At 41.7% G+C, this 16,399-nt stretch overlaps 1 protein-coding gene across 1 annotated transcript in view; it reads right to left on the minus strand.

The window, feature by feature from the left end:
• Positions 1-15,294: 15,294 nt before the first annotated feature.
• LRRC2 (leucine rich repeat containing 2) overlaps positions 15,295-16,399 on the minus strand; it is a 58,711-nt gene continuing 57,606 nt past the window's right edge. The window contains exon 8 of the mRNA XM_086629632.1: positions 15,295-15,344. Within this exon, the coding sequence (XP_086485758.1) occupies positions 15,295-15,344 (50 nt within the window). The remainder of the gene's footprint in view (positions 15,345-16,399) is intronic.

Below are 16,399 nucleotides of genomic sequence, written 5' to 3' on the forward strand. Positions count from 1 at the left end.
GACATGAAGCTGGAGAGCTAGAAAAATCATCCATTTCTAAACAAAAATTTGACAGCTTAGCCAGAGCAATTATAGGGAGGAAAGAAGTGCATAATTCACACCCAAATTCCAGTGCATCTTTTAAATTAAAAAGCTTTTTGAGGTATTCCAGTACAGGCTGAGAACACTTTAGACTTAGAAACACACCTGTTATGTATTGCAACATTAATTACAACAGCAGGTCATAGGTTTAACAGTTTTCCAGTATTTTTTGAGCAACAGATCCCAGCAAAAACTTCCATTTTTGTATCAGAATAGAGAGTGGACCATTTTTTCCAATTGCCCAAGGAAATTATATCCAAAGAGACTGAAAAAGGAAACAGTTCCAACTGCATTTGCTAGAAGTCACAATAGATTTTGAAATGAAAAGGTAGTCCTGGGTAATGATGTAAATTTCTGATGCTTTCCGAAACTCCTCTCTCATGTATCATACAGCAATTATTTGTCTAACATCCACAGCCACCTAAAACAACAGCTGTCCCTTGAAGCGTCAGAACCATGGAATGTATCAATATAAATTAAAACCTTTCCAAAATACTGAAGTCTACAGTCACGCCTTTCAGACAATAGAAGGATTTTCATTCCATTCAGAAACACCAAGAGAAACAACTCAGTTTTGTAACCTTTTTGGACTTTACCTCTCCCCAAGCCTCAAGATTCTCCCTTGTCATGGTTTAACCCTAGACAGCAACTAAGCACCACACAGCCACTTGCTCACTCCCCCCACTGTGGGATGGTAAAAATAAAAGTGAGAAAACCTGTGGATTGAGATAAAGACTCTGTAATAGGTAAAGCAAAAGCCACACACACAAGCAAAGCAAAACAAGGAATTCGTTCATCACTTCCCATCAACAGGCAGGTATTCAGCTATCTCCAGGAATTCAGTGCTCCATCATGCGTAACAGCTACTTAGGAAAACAAACGTCAAATTTGTCTCCAAATGTCCCACGCTTCCTTCTTCCCCCAGCTTTATATGCTGAGCATGATGTCATATGGTGTGGAATATCCCTTTGGTCAGTTGGGGTCAGCTTTCCCAGCTGTGTCCCTTCCCAACTTCTTGGGCACCCCCAGCTGACTCACTGATGGTGTGGAGTGAGAAGCAGAAAAGGCCTTGGCTATGTGTAAGCACTGCTCAGCAATAACAAAAACATCTCTGTATCACCGACACTGTTTTCAGCAGAAATCCAAAACTCAGCCTCATACCAACTTCTATGAAGAAAATTAACTCTATCCCAGCCAAAACCAGCACACCCCTCCAATCACATAATTTGTCCTGCAAGTACCTCAAATTTCCTCCTAGATATTTAGAAAATAAAACAGGAGAAAAGTGCCATAAAACTGGAAGATCTTAAAAAAAGTAACCCTTGCACTCTGGATAGCAGCAACATAGATTCATAGATTCATAGATCTCTAGGTTGGAAAAGACCTTAGAGATCATTGAGTCCAACCATCCCTAATCCCCATCAAACCATATCGCTAAGTAGATCATCCACCCTATTCTTAAACACATCCAGGGATGGGGACTCAACCACCTCCCTGGGCAGCCTATTCCAATGGCTGACAACCCTTTCAGAGAAGAAATACTTCCTAACATCCAACCTGAACCTCCCCTGACGAAGCTTATACCCATTTCCTCTTGTTCTATCACCCAACACTAATGTAAAGAGCCCTTCCCCTACCTCCCCACCATCTTTTCTCAAGTATTTGTAGGCTGTAATCAGGTCTCCCCTCAGCCTCCTCTTCTCCAGGCTAAACAGCCCCAACTCCCTCAGCCGCTCCTCATAAGTTTTATTTTCCAGCCCCTTGACCAGTTTAGTCACCCTTCTTTGGACTCGCTCCAGGAGCTCAATATCTCTCTTAAAGCGAGGGGCCCAAAACTGGACACAATATTCCAGGTGCGGCCTCACCAGTGCCGAGTACAGGGGCAGGATCACTTCCCTGCTCCTGCTGGTCACACTATTCTTGATACACGCCAGTATCCCATTGGCCTTTTTGGCCACCTGGGCACACTGCTGGCTCATATCAAGCCGGTAGTCAATCAACACCTCCAGGGCCTTCTCCGCCAGGCAGCTCTCCAGCCACTCTTCCCCGAGCCTATAGCGATGCTTGGGGTTTTTATACCCCAAGTGAAGGACTCTGCACTTGGCCTTGTTAAAGCTCATGCCATTGGCCTCAGCCCAACGATCCAGTCTGTTCAAATCCCTCTGAAGGGCCTCCCTACCCTCAAGCAGATCGACACAGCCTCCCAGCTTGGTGTCGTCTGCAAATTTACTGAGGGTACATTCAATCCCTGCATCCAGGTCATTGACAAAGATGTTAAACAGAACTGGACTCAGCACTGAGCCCTGGGGAACCCCACTGGTGACCGGCCTCCAGCCGGATTTAGCCCCATTTACCACCACTCTTTGGGCCCGGCCATCCAGCCAGTTTTTAACCCAAAGGAGGGTGTGTCTATCCAGGCCAGCAGTTATCAGTTTCTCAACCAGAACACTATGAGAAACTGTATCAAAGGCTTTACTGAAGTCAAGGAAAACTACATCCACAGCCCTTCCCTCATCAACCAGATGGGTCACCCTGTCATAGAAGGTGATCAGGTTTGATTGGCAAGACCTGCCTTTCATAAACCCATGTTGACTGGGCCTGATCACCTGGTTAACCTGTATGTGCTCATTAATAGCACTCAAGATAACCTGTTCCATGACTTTGCCCGTCACCAAGGTCAAACTGACAGGCCTGTAGTTCCCCAGATCCTCCTTCTGCCCTTTTTTGTAAATGGGGGTAACATCCGCCAGCCTCCAGTCCAGCGGAACTTCCCCAGTGAGCCAAGACTGTCCAAAGATAATGGACAGGGGTTTGGCAATGACATCCGCCAGCTCTCTCAGGACTCTCGGGTGGATACCATCAGGCCCCATAGACTTGTGGGCATCCAGCCAAAGGAGCAGATCCTTGACCCGTTCCTCTTGGATCACAGGAGCTTCGATTTGCTCTCCCTCCCCGCACTCAGACACCAAAGGCCAGCTCACCTGGGAACTACTGACCTTATTATTAAAGACTGAGGAAAAGAAGGCATTAAGGACCTCAGCCTTGTCCTCATCCCTAGTGACTAACGTACCCTCTGAGTCCAGTAGGGGCTGGAGGTGATCTTTAGCCCTCCTTTTGTTATTAATATATTTATAGAAAGACTTTTTGTTGTCCCTTACGGAGCAGGCTAGTCTAAGTTCCAATTGGGCTTTTGCCCCCTTGATTATCTCCCTACATGTCCTAACTTCCTCCCTGTATTGATTCCTGGATGCCTGCCCATTCTTCCAAGACTTATAGACATCCCTTTTTTTTTTGAGATGTTCCCAAATCTCCTTTGTCATCCAAGCCGGTTTTCTACCCCGGCGGCTCGACTTCCGGCACACAGGGACAGCTCGCTCCTGTGCCTCCAGAATTTCCTTTTTGAGTAGTAACCATCCCTCCTGCGCCCCCTTACCCTTGAGAGTTGTCTCCCATTGGACTTTGTTAACCAGACTTCTAAACAGCCCAAAGTCAGCTCTCCCAAAGTCCAGCTTGGCCGTTTTAGTGTTCCCCCTCCTAACTTCCCCTAGAATTGAGAATTCTATTATCTCGTGGTCACTATGCCCCAGGCGTCCTCCAACCTTCACATCTCCCACAAGACCTTCTCTGTTCACAAACAGCAGGTCTAGGGGAGCACCTTCTCTAGTCGGTTCACTGACCAGTTGCGATAGGAAGTTGTCCTCCACACTCTGCAGGAATTACCTAGACTGTTTCCTGACTGCCATGTTATACTTCCAACAGACATCAGGTAGGTTAAAGTCACCCATAAGGACAAGGGCTAGTGAGCACGAGACTTCCCCCAGTTGTTTAAAGAATAGCTCATCAGTCTCACTGTCCTGATAGGGTGGCCTGTAGCAGATTCCCACTACAATATCCACCTTCATAGGCCCCCTTTTGATTTTCACCCACAGACATTCTACCAAGTCATCCCCAACATTTAACTCTAAACAGTTTAGACCTTCCCTTACATACAGGGCAACCCCACCACCCCTCCTACCTCTCCTATCCCTCCTGAAGAGCTTGTAGCCATCCATGGTAGCGCTCCAGTTATATGAGTCATCCCACCATGTTTCAGTGATGGCAACTATTTCATAGTTTCCCCGGATAACGAGGGCTTCCAGTTCCTCTTGTTTATTGCCCATACTGCGTGCGTTCGTATAGGAGCACGTAAGTTGGGCTTTCGACCCCACTGCACCCCTAGGGGTGGAAGCTTTATTTCCTGAGCTGTTATTGTTGGGATTTTCTTTTACCTCTAGGCAACTTGTGTGTTGCTCCTGACTACACATATCACCCCCTACTATCACTGAGGCAGCAGGCCGAAGGCACCTGCCTACACTCCTTTCATCAGACAATGGAGAGTCATCCTCGGCTGTTAATCCTCTAAGTCTGACAATCCCCCCCACCCCCTTCACATCTAGTTTAAAGCCCTGTTGATGATCCCAGCTAGTTTTGTATCAAGCAGCCTTTTCCCCCGTGGAGACAAACCCGCCCCATCCCTAGATAGAAGGTCTGGCATTAAGGTCAGCCCGTGGTTAAAGAAGCCTAGGTTGTGTTCGTCACACCACTTTTGTAGCCAATTATTTAAATCCTCGATCTTTGTTTTCCATCCCGTGTCATGTCCCAAAGTCGGTATGATAGAAGAGAATATTACTTGGGCCCCCGATCCCTTCAACATTCTTCTCAAAACCCTGAGATCCTTCTTAATAGTCCGGATGTTTCTTTTCCTAATGTCATCCATACCAACTTGGAAAATAAGAAGAGGGTAGTAATCGGTGGGCCTGACTATAGATGGGAGTTTTTTTATCACATCCCTAATTGTTGCCCCAGGAAGGGAGCAGACCTCCCTATGTAAAGGGTCAGGTCTACAAATCTGGCCCTCCACACCCCTCAAAAGGGAGTCTCCTAAAACAATCACCCGCCTTTTCTTCTTAACTGAGGATGTCTTGATGATATGTGTGGTCCTAGGGAAGGATACTAGCGTGTGTGTATCGTCATCCTCCCTGGGGGTCGGTTCCACTTGCAGAGCTTTATATCTGTTGTGTAACGGAACCTGGGAGGTAGTTGTGGGAGCAGAGGGGGCAGGCTTGCCGTGCCGGGCAGGGACCTGCTGCCATTGCTCATTCCCACCTGGATTCCTCTTCCCGGCCAGGTGGGGAGAGGGTGGGGGCTCCTCGGTCTGAGAAGCTGTGGTAGGCTGTTGGGTCTGCGGGAGGGAGCACAGGGTACTGGTCCATTGGTCAATCTCCCTCTCGCACTCCCTGATGGCCCTCAACCTGTTTACCTCCTCTCTGACCTCTGTCACCAGGCGGAGGAGTTCCTCCACCCTGGCACAGCTCCCACAAGTCAGTTCCCCGGTAGCGACCGGAGCCAATACACTTGGGGGACAAGTCCTACAGCTTACCTGGGTGGCAGCGCGCATCCAGCGGGGGTCCGTCTGGGAGGCTGCGTCGGTCGTGACTGGCACCGGGCTGGAGGCAGCCTTAGCTTTATGCCTAGTGACCACCATGTTAGTCAGGGACTTCCGACCGGGCTCGACGCTCTGCCTGCTTGCTCTTGCAACATATTGCACTTAAAATTAAAGCCTTGAGTTTATAAAAAAAAAATGTTACAGACACAAGTATATTCACCAGTTTTCCGCACATATAATCTATAAAATCAGTTTCGATTAAATTAAAAGTTCCAACGGAAAACTGCTCCAGAAATGTTTATCTCCCTCCGAAATAATAATATGAATGATCAGTGAATTCTGTTCAGAGCTATCATTGCTCAGACAGTGGTTAGTATGCCTTGGGTTTTATTTGTTTCTCATATTTTTATGTCTATATTAGTTTAAAATAGATCATAAGGAATTCATTGTGAGCTTTTGAGGAAAGGAAGTAGAACAATCAACTAGATATGAAAGCCCTTGAAATTAAGAACTTCATAGAGCATGAGAGACAGAGTACAATTCCCAGAAGATTGCACGTAAAATACAATACTTAAGTACCGCAGATGTGGCTCACATTTTGTTTTCCAGAGTTCATTCTTATTCCCATGTTACAGACGTGCCAATTACAATTGTTGTTCTGATAGTTCACAGTGGTACTTCCCACGTGTACCTGGTACATTGATTTTATATAGATCACACAATGTCAGGAGACAGGTCTAACTAGGTAACCTACAACTCCTTCACAACCTGGTTGTTAATGTGGCAAGGCTGTACTTCGGCGAGCATTTATTTCAGAGGTAATGTGCTGGAGTTTCTTTTCAGAGGAAACACTTTCCTAAGCTCCTTTATGATAGCAGATACAGTCAAATAGACTGAGGATCTGATCTGAATTAAAAATAACCCACAAAAAAACTTAACCCACATCAATTCCCTGAGGGGGCAGAAAGCAATATGAAGAACTAATTATGCTGACACCACCACAAAAAGAAATGACTGTCAGACTCTGACCAGGATATCTTATTAGTGCCTTCAGAGATTTCCTCTGAAATTGTTCTCCCCTTCGCTTAGTCTTTTATATTTAAAATGTCTTTACTTACTGACCTGAGCCTATCAGTGCTCCTCATACTTGAGATTGGATTTTAAACACAGGCAAGAGGCTGCTTTTTGGGGGGTTAAGTTTTGTTTTGTTTTATTTTAACACCAAATGCAACAAGCTCTAAAAAAAATTGTAACATCTGAGCATGCCAAAGCAATTGTCCACTTAGACATTTGTTCACTACTTTTACAGGAAAGCCCTGTAGCACTCTGTAGAAAGAAGAGAGTACTGTAAAATGCAGGTCATTTGGCCATTTACTGTGCAGTTTGCACCAGTCTAGGCTAATAGCAAGTAAGATGTAGTCCAGAGGTCACGCTTTAACAAGAAATCCAGGGCTATACAGGCCTTCTCAACATTCATCACCAAGGGGTACACAAAAGAGGCCTGAAACGTTACCACGAGGGTGCGAAATTACAGCATTATTGCAAACTTCTGCTGAATTTCCTTATGATCCTCACACGTATTAATCCAAAGATCTGATGCACAGTACAGCGGTACTGGTTTCAGCACATATAGAAGGAAGTAGTTCTAACACGAAGCAAATTGCTCTGTTTGTTGAAGCAGTTTGTAACATCCACAAATTATGATGAATGTCAGGCAGCATTCACTCATGACTTAAGATATTATTTCAGTCTAGTTCTCCTGGACACTACTGCATTATATAGAAATATTCAGTCAGGATTTATACTCAGGGTGTCAGAGTTGACAACACAGCAGATAACACTTTTCCATTAAAGCTGCCATACAAACATTCAGTAGTGCTGAAACATTACGGCTGGAATTAGCCACATGAAGCAAAGCAGCTTTCAGGACACCTGTTCTGTCCCTGGGTCACAAAACAGTTGAAGATGGAAGGGACTTCTAGGCATCACCTGCTCCAACACCCATGCTCAAGTAGGGTCATCTGGAGTAGGTGGCCCTGGATTATGTTCAGAAAGCTTTTGAATATCTCTCAATGATGGAGACTCTACCACCTACCTGGGAACCTGTGCCAGTGCTTGGTAACCCTCACAGTAAAAAAGTCTTTCCTGATGTTCAGGAAGTATCTCCTGTGTTACAGTTTGTGCCTACTGTCTCCTGTCACTGAGGACCACTGTAGAGAGCCTAACTTCATCTTCTTTGCACCCTTCCTTCAGATATTTATATACGTTTATAAGATCTCCCTGAGCCTTCTCCAGGCTGAACAGTCCCAGTGCTCTCAGCCTTTCCTCATAGGAGAGATGCTCCAGGTGCTTAATCTTTCTAGTGGCCCTTCGTTGTACTCTTTCCAGCATGTCCATACCTCTCTTGTAATGGGAAGCTGACACTTGGACACAGTACTCCAGGTGTGACATCACCAGTGAAAAGGAGAGGGAATGGATCACCTGTCTTGACCTGCTGGCAAAACTCCTCTTAATGCAGCCCAGGATACCATTAGCCCTAGCTTTCTTTTGGCAACGGCACACTGCTGACTCAAGTTCAACTTGATGTCTGCCAGTAACCCTTAGACAGTTTCTGCAAAACTGTTTTTCAACTTGGCAGCCCCAGCCTGTACTGGTGTGTGGAGTTATTCCTCTCCAGGTGCAGAACTTTACTAATTCTCCTCACTGAGCTTCATAAGGTTCCCGTCAGCCCATTTATCCAGCCCGTTTCTGCAGCTCATTGAAGTCCCCGTGGATGACAGCATAATTCTCTAGCGTATCAGCCACTCCTCACAGTTTTGTGTCATCAGCAAGCCTGCCAAGGGTACGCTCTACCCCATCATCCAGATCATTAATGAAGACGTCAAACAGAGATTAAACAGTATTGACCCCTGGGATAAAACACTTGTTACTGGCCTCTAATTAGACTTTGTATCACTGATCACCACTCTTTGGGCCTGGCCGTTCAGCCAGTTTTCAGTCCACTTTCCTATCTGTTCATCCAGCCCATATATCAACAGCTTGTCTACACGGATCTTACAGGAGAAAATGTCGAAGACCTTAATGAAGTTCAGGTAGACAATATCCACTGCTCCTTCATCATCTATCAGGTCATTCATTTCAATGTAGAAGTTTATCAAGTTGGTCAAGCATGACTTCCTCTTGGTGAAGCCATGTTGATGGGTCCTGATGATTTTCTTGTCTTTAACGTGCCTGGAAGTGGTTTCCAGGATGAGCATCATCTTTCCAGCAATCAAGGTGAGGCTGATTGACCTATAGTTCCCTGGGTCCTCCTTCTTGCCCTTCTTCAAGATTAGAGTGACACTTGCTTTCCATCATTCTTCAGGCACTTCTCCCAGTCATCATGATTGAGAAAATATTATTCAGACTGGCCTTCCAATGACATCAGCCGGCTCCCTCAGCCCTCATGGCTGCATCCCATCAGTGCCTATGTACTTAGGTATGTCCAGTTTGCTGAAGTAGTCCCTGACCTGATTCTTGCCTGTCAAGGGTGCGTCTTCCTTGTTCCAGCCTTTTCCTTTTGTCTCTGGGACCTGGGATACCTGAACGCCAGTCTTGCTAGTAAAGAATGAGGCAACAAAGGCATTCAGTACCTCAGCCTTTTCCACATCGTGTGTAAAGGTCCCCATCCCATTCAGCAGTGGGCCCACATATTCCCTAGTCTTTCCTTTACCATTTACATAGTTATAGTAGACCTTCCTGTTACACTTGACATTCCTCACAGCTTTAGCTCCAGGTGGGCTTTGGCTTTCCTAGCCATACTTTCTTCTGCATGAGTGGGTGGCAGCTCCCTAAGAGGCCGTGACTCTGTGAGGAAGAAGCCAATGCCAGAGCAATCTAATGGGTAAGGATTGCATCCTTAGGGAAGGACTCATGTTGGAGAAGTCTGTGGACTGTCCCATGAGGAGGAGATCCACTGGAGCAGGGCAAAAGAATGTAAGGAGCCTCCTCCTTTAAATAAGGAGTGGCCAAAACAATGTGTGATGAACTGACCTGCAACCCTCCATTCCTTGTCCCCCTGCACTACGGGGCAGGAGGTAGAGCTGGGAAGAAGGGAGGAGTGGGTGAAAGGTGTTTTTTGAGGTCTGGCTTGTTTCTTGTTATCCTCTCAACTAACTGTTAATAAATTGAACTGATTTGTCCCCAAACTCAGTCCGTTTTACCCGGGACCATGTCAGTGGGTGATCCCTCCCTGTTCTTATCTTGACCTTCAGTCTTTTTGTCACGTTTTTCCCCTCTCCATCTCACTGAGGGAAGGAGTGTGAGAGGCTGAGTGGTGGCTGACGGGCTGGGCTGAACCAGAAGAACAGCAAACCTATCCCACAGATGCAAGGCTTTGGGTGGAGCAGGAGCCTTACTGCCAGTTCATGATATGCCCTGGGATGAAACACGCAACATGTTAACAAACCAAGGAATGATTAAGTAGTAAATATCAGAGTGTTAATTTAGTATCATACCTAAAGCATTAAGAGACAGACAGGCAGGAGAGAAAAGGGTTGTAAATTAATCCCCTCAGCCAAGACATAGTATTTCTCTGTTAAGAACCTCTAACGAGCATGCCAACACCTGTTATACACATAGCACGTGCCAAATGCTAATTGCTACAACTGATTCAGGGACAACTCAGTTTAGTGGTTGATTGTCAGTTCCAGGTAGCAAACAAGCTCTCGAAAATTGTGTGCTGATTTTTTTTTTTAATTTGTAGGAGAGATTTCCAATATGAACTTCTGATTTTTTGCCAGATAAGTAAGAGTGAAAGAAAGAGTAAAGAAAAGGAAAAGAAGTAAGGGGGGGGGGGGGGGAAAGGAAAGGAAAAGGCAGGTGAAACAGTCTTTCCCTAATTACCCTGAGTCTGAAAGCTCCAGATAGTTTGGCTTAATGCAGTATAACCTTACAGTAGTCCAAAGAGGAAAAGAAAATACAGGACATCTTCTGGGCAGAAGTTTTCCTATAATCAGATCTTCTAATATGTGCAAAGCCTACCTATAGCATAAAAGCAGATATATCCTAATAATTTTCAGCCATATTGCAGTATTGTAAATGGTCACTGTACTGCAACTAAAATTCTATTGCTTTCTTTAAACCCTCATTTGTGAAATCATGTGCTGCCTTAACGCCAACATGTGCTTTGATGTACAGCTTCCATAACTATAGAGAAAGGAACTCTGGTGATATGGAGGTCTTCAGAATGCAAAAACAAAACCAGATTTACATTTTTTAAAAATGAAAGTTCAATGTCCTTTAGCTACCTTGTCATATCAAGTGTTGCCACTCATGGTTCCTGCAGTTGCCAATCTCTAACCACTGAACTCACCTTCTCTGAATGCACTCAGAGCAGACAGCTGACGTGCTCTACCTCCCTGGGGCCAGGGCAGGACCACAACAAACTTAGGACCAACTTATTTTCAAATATTTGTCTTGACAGAAAGTTATACGCATACCACAGTTGAGACTTCACTGCAATTTTTTAAACCAGTAAAGACAGAATAAAAATGAAACATTGATTAAGCTTTCATGCCATTCATAAACCTGTAGGAAGTCTGAAAGAAATATGTTCTTGTGTTCCTCTATGCAAAACACTGCAACTAGTGTACTCACAAAAAATCCGATCAGTCCAAGGCATAGACAGTAGCAATAGTAGCTCAGAGGAGCACCACATGTATTTGTCAGCTTAAGGCTTATGTTTTTTCTAAACATATTAAGTCATTACATAATACACAGGGCCAAAGGCTGACTCAGCCTCAACTTGTCTGGACCTATATAATGAATGAAAAAGAAAATGTAATGCTGTATATGAAATCTGGATTCAAACACTGTTCTTGTATAGCCTGAAACTGATTTTTAGTTCCTTGAGATTATATCCTTCCTTACAGATCCTATTCACTATGTTTTGACAGCTAATTCAAATTCTTTAGAAATGTCACTGCTGATTTTAGGAAAAGGCTGGAAGCATTAGCGGAAAATAGAAACTCTGAACTTAGCAGAGGCTATATGTTTAAGATGTAGTTGCTTTTTAGATATAAAATGCATCTTGACTAAGATTTTGCTAAACCTCAAGTAGTTATGTTGCAGTTGGCAATAAGAAAACAGAAAGTTCCAGGGAGATGTAAGAGATAGTAATGATCCTTTCACATTAATGCCAGTCGACACATAAAGAAAACACCATGCAGATCGCCTGTTTACACTAAGCAGCACCCATAGCTGTTAACGGACCAGTGAAGTGAAGAAGATAGCGGGCCATAGGATAGAATATAGTCACAGCTGGAACCAGCACAAGTAGCAGATTCAGCTACTGAAAGAGAGGAGATCCTTCCTCAACTGCTCCATATGTAGAAAGGTTACCCAAGAGGAGCATAACCAGAATTACGCTGAACTACAGTTCTGCTATTTATTAAGACTAGTTCAAATGAGGCCTCAAAATCAGAAAAAAAACACACTGCTTTCCAATATCTTTCCATCCTCTGTGAAGCAGGTGATAATCTGTACAGAAATCCTTCACAAACCAGAACCTAGCAGCTACTGAAATCAAGTCGTAACATCAAGAAAAGAGCATTCCCTGTTTATCATTTTGCTCGATGTTTCCTTTGAAGAAAATAAACACAGCAAAACAGTTCTAATGGTATGTAAATATTCAAGGGGAAAAAAAGAATGCATTGCCCAGTGTCAACTGTAAATTTTAAACCAATGTCTAATGCAAGACTATGTTGTTCCTAGGTATTCATTAATTAAATTTCAGGTTATTTGCTTTCATTGTGAGTCTATCTTCCCAGCTTATACTTTGCTATCCTTAAAAACAAGGTCAAATCAATGCAGAACAAGGAAAAGTAATACAATGAAAGGTAATTATCTGATTTACTTTTGCACATTGAGCCAGTGAGTATTTTATAACACATACTTCAATTGCTGCCTGTCTTGCTGCTTTTGAATAGTGACTACTTGCGAAACCGAAGGAAAGAGTTGAGGTTTAGGAAGTATAGTATCTGGCAGCTAGTCACACTCAATAAAATGCTGTACACAACACATGCATGTTGATTTTGCAGCTTGGAAGAAAAGACACATTGCTTTCCTTTAGGTATCTAAGTATCTGACATCAGCAGTTTGAAATAGCGTAAATTGCCATTAGTACACACTATCCCTTTGGTTCATAAAATCATTCTCCTTCAAAAATTGAAAAGAAAGTATGCAACATGCCAATGACAGAATTCTCTTCTCTGGAAGTGTTGTTTTTTACTGAAAGATAAAAGTTTAAAGTAAAATTACTAGTAAACCAGGTTGAGTAGAAAGCCAATAAAATTCGACCAAATTCAAAAAGAGGTGTCTTTTGACACATAGATTTTATACTGCAATGGATGACAACAATGAAATTATATTTAACAGCATGTCATAAGTATGTTCTCACAGTATTTTTGCTGTACAGGACATAGAAGTAGAACTCAAATTCAGTTATGCTGAAATTAAGACTTTCAGTGACAGCTGACATTACCCATTGGACGTTAAAGTCGAGTAACACTAGTTTGGTCCCCTGTATACTATAGACCTTCTATTTTCCATGGCTTAATTGTCACAGCAATTTTTTAGGGAAAATGGTAACCTGGGTTTGAAGATTGTTTGTGACCCAGAATTTATCAGTGTTTTGTGAGTTGTCCAATGTTTACCCTTACTGAAGAACAGGCCTTTTGTTTCTATCAAACGTGTGAATTCGAGTTTTAGTTTTCTGCCTTACATTTGTCTGCTGCAGTAAAAAATCCTGTTTCTAGACTGTCATTTTTCATTGATAAACATGACAAGTAAATGGCCTTATTCACTGTTCAAAAAACTTAAAAATGCATGTTTTCTATTTGTGCTGTTGGCTTTCTTCTGAATGTTCCCCCGTTTATCTACATCACTCTTATCTGTGAACAGCAGAAATCTTTCAAATAAGATTAGCATCAGTGTTATAAGCATTAATACAAATTCTTTGTTCAAGTACCTTCTGTTTACATATCAAACAATTCTGACACTAGAATTTGCACTGAGAACTTTTGTTTAGTTAATTGTGTTTGCACCTCAAGTTTTTTCTTAAATTTACGACTCCCATAATGGATGTCTCCATTCTTTAAATACAGCAGTTGTGATTTCCATTTGTACACTTTTCAGTGGATCATATTAGACTATAATAGAATTCTCGAAATTTCAAACAATGCCAAATCAGATGTCTTACAGAAGTTTATTGTATCAATATCAATACTTAATAACCAAATTCATAATTTCACTGAAAGAAAGTTTGGTCTTTGAAATAAAAAACAAACAAACAAACAGAAAAAAAAACAGATCTTCCATTATTCTGTTTCAGATCAACGTCAAGTTTTCTTGCAGTTTTTTGAAACTTTGTCTTTGCTCCAGTACTTACTTAAAATCTGCATTAATACCCAAAGACCAAATCAGAGGGTTTCATTTTGGATAGTAATATAACTGCAGGAGTTTGTGACTGAGATAAATAACACACCTACTATTTACAAATTCTCTTCTTTCAAAAGAATTAATGCTAAAAAGGTAAAAAGGAAAGAAAACATCAAAAGAAGTATTTTTTTATATGGAATTCTAGAGGAACACATCGTTTGTTGCTCTGCTTTTTAAATATGACTGACTGACTTAAGTGGCACTCAACTGCACAAAACTGAACACAGCTTATCTGTAATAAAAAGTAAGATGTAAATACCATTTCCTTTAACTGCACTCAGAAGTTTAGGACTATTTAAATTCTCTAATTTGAGTCTAAATTCTCAAACTCTCAAGTCTTTTTAGATTAAAAAGTATTGATTTATTAAACAAAACAATATGTAAATCTAGGTTTCTGAAACTCTACAGTATGTACACTTACATAATTATACATACACAGATTATTAAATAGCAAGCAATATAATATTTTATCCAGTGAACTCATTCTTATACAACTTAGAAAATTCCAATAATTTTCCACAAAATGCTCCAATCTGAAACCATTAGTAGAAGACCTTTATCATCATTTTGCTGATAGTTTTGTTCCTGATGCTTTGTCCTCAAAGTCTTATTTAATACACTCTTATATTATAGACTGCTTAACACAAAAGTTTCAGCCACATTGGTACTTGAATTTATGAACAGGTAAAAGCTCATAATATGCTTGAAAAAAAGCAACAGAATTGCTACAGTTTCTCTGTATAAAGTTGTTGAAATTAATTTAAACTGAAAACCCCAAGGAAGAAAATTTCCTTGAAGAACAGAAAATAAATGCAAACAGCTAGATATGTGTTCGCACTTTAAATATTGTAAAGAACTAATTGTGTTATTTGGTCTTAAGATTACAACAGATCGCATCCATTTTCTAAATTAATCCTTCCCGTCTTATAAAATCAAATCTCTTTTTAAGATTATTTATGTTCCACTGTTTCAACTACAATGCACAATGTCTTCATCCTGAGGGCATCTATGCCTGTGTATACTTTATTACAGTGACTATTTACTTTCAGCAGGTCTATATGCAAATTAGTGGCTGTTGCTGTGGACTTGAAAATAAATATGTTGATTTAAAATGTGAAACAGTATCTTGTGAAGGCTCTACTGTGCTTTGTTTTATCTGTAGTTTCTGGAAGCAGCTACAGTAACAAATAAAAAAATTCATGATGATTTTGAAGTGCTTCTGGCCATCTATGGTCTCTAGTGTTTTCTACTCAGGTGGATAAAAATAGAGTTATTCTGATATTCACTAGTGATTTAGAGATGTTTGATCTTCAGAGCTGAAGACTCAGTAATACTTTTGTAGTGTAGGAAGGAGTAGAATCTGTGAAAAGAGAAAAAAGAAATACATCTCAGACTTCAGCCAGGTAATCCAGCACAGATAAATGGAGCCCTTAGCTAGAAATAGCTAGGTTTGATTTTATTTCAAAGGTACTCTACAAGTGATCTCTGTGCTATCTTTCAGAAATTCTACTGGCTCGTATTATACAGAAGCTATTCCTTCTCCAGTTTGCTTTTCTAAAGCAGGTGTGGGCATAATCTATAGCACGAGAGTTCAGAAGGAAATCCAAGAGTGATTCATGGTCCAGCCTCATCATAAAAAGTATGGAGATCAGTTTTGTCTAGGAAAGCAGAGAAGTGTATCCCTGAGTTGCTTTGCCCCAAAGGGTTATAAAGCTGGCCCATGCTTGACAGGGCCAAATGTAGGTTTCAGGCAGCTTGGTTATCATTATCTCAGACTCCGTATTTCACAAGTATGTAAATACAACTCCATCATTACATATTTCATTAATATCTCTGAACCCAAATTATTATCTCAGTTTTTCCTCCATTCGTTCTCTCCATTTTAATCACTGTTGCTACCAGTGTCAGAATCTGGCACTTTTATAGCAGGCTTCACTTTAGAAGTAGATGGCTTGAATACTCAATTGTGCAGCTTATCGACATTAAGGAGTAATTGCCCAGTATCAGATCATGAAAAATATTCTGCAGCCACAACCTGTGGCCTTTCTTTACATTCCTCTTTTACCAGATCTTGTAGGACCATTATATAGACCATTTACATGCAATGAATGAATGAAAAGATACTGTAAGATCAATTCCATAAATGTTCGTTTCTACACGCAAACTCTCAAAGAGATTTAAACAGAGCCTATAGGATAATTTGGCTCACAGGAAATTTTCTTTTTGTTTCCTAACACTTTTTACTAAACAAAACTCAAGAGATTGATGGTTACTTAATTACAGTAAATATAAAACAGAATAGCAAAATACAGTAATACACAAACTTTCAGGTGCTGTGCAATAAAGGCAAAAGCAGAGGTTTTAATACAATACTTCTGCAGTGATTAAAATTAGTGCATTGATACAGATACACTG

The sequence above is a fragment of the Tauraco erythrolophus genome, chromosome Z (assembly GCF_009769465.1).
Source record: "Tauraco erythrolophus isolate bTauEry1 chromosome Z, bTauEry1.pri, whole genome shotgun sequence".
In the NCBI taxonomy this organism is placed as follows: domain Eukaryota; kingdom Metazoa; phylum Chordata; class Aves; order Musophagiformes; family Musophagidae; genus Tauraco; species Tauraco erythrolophus.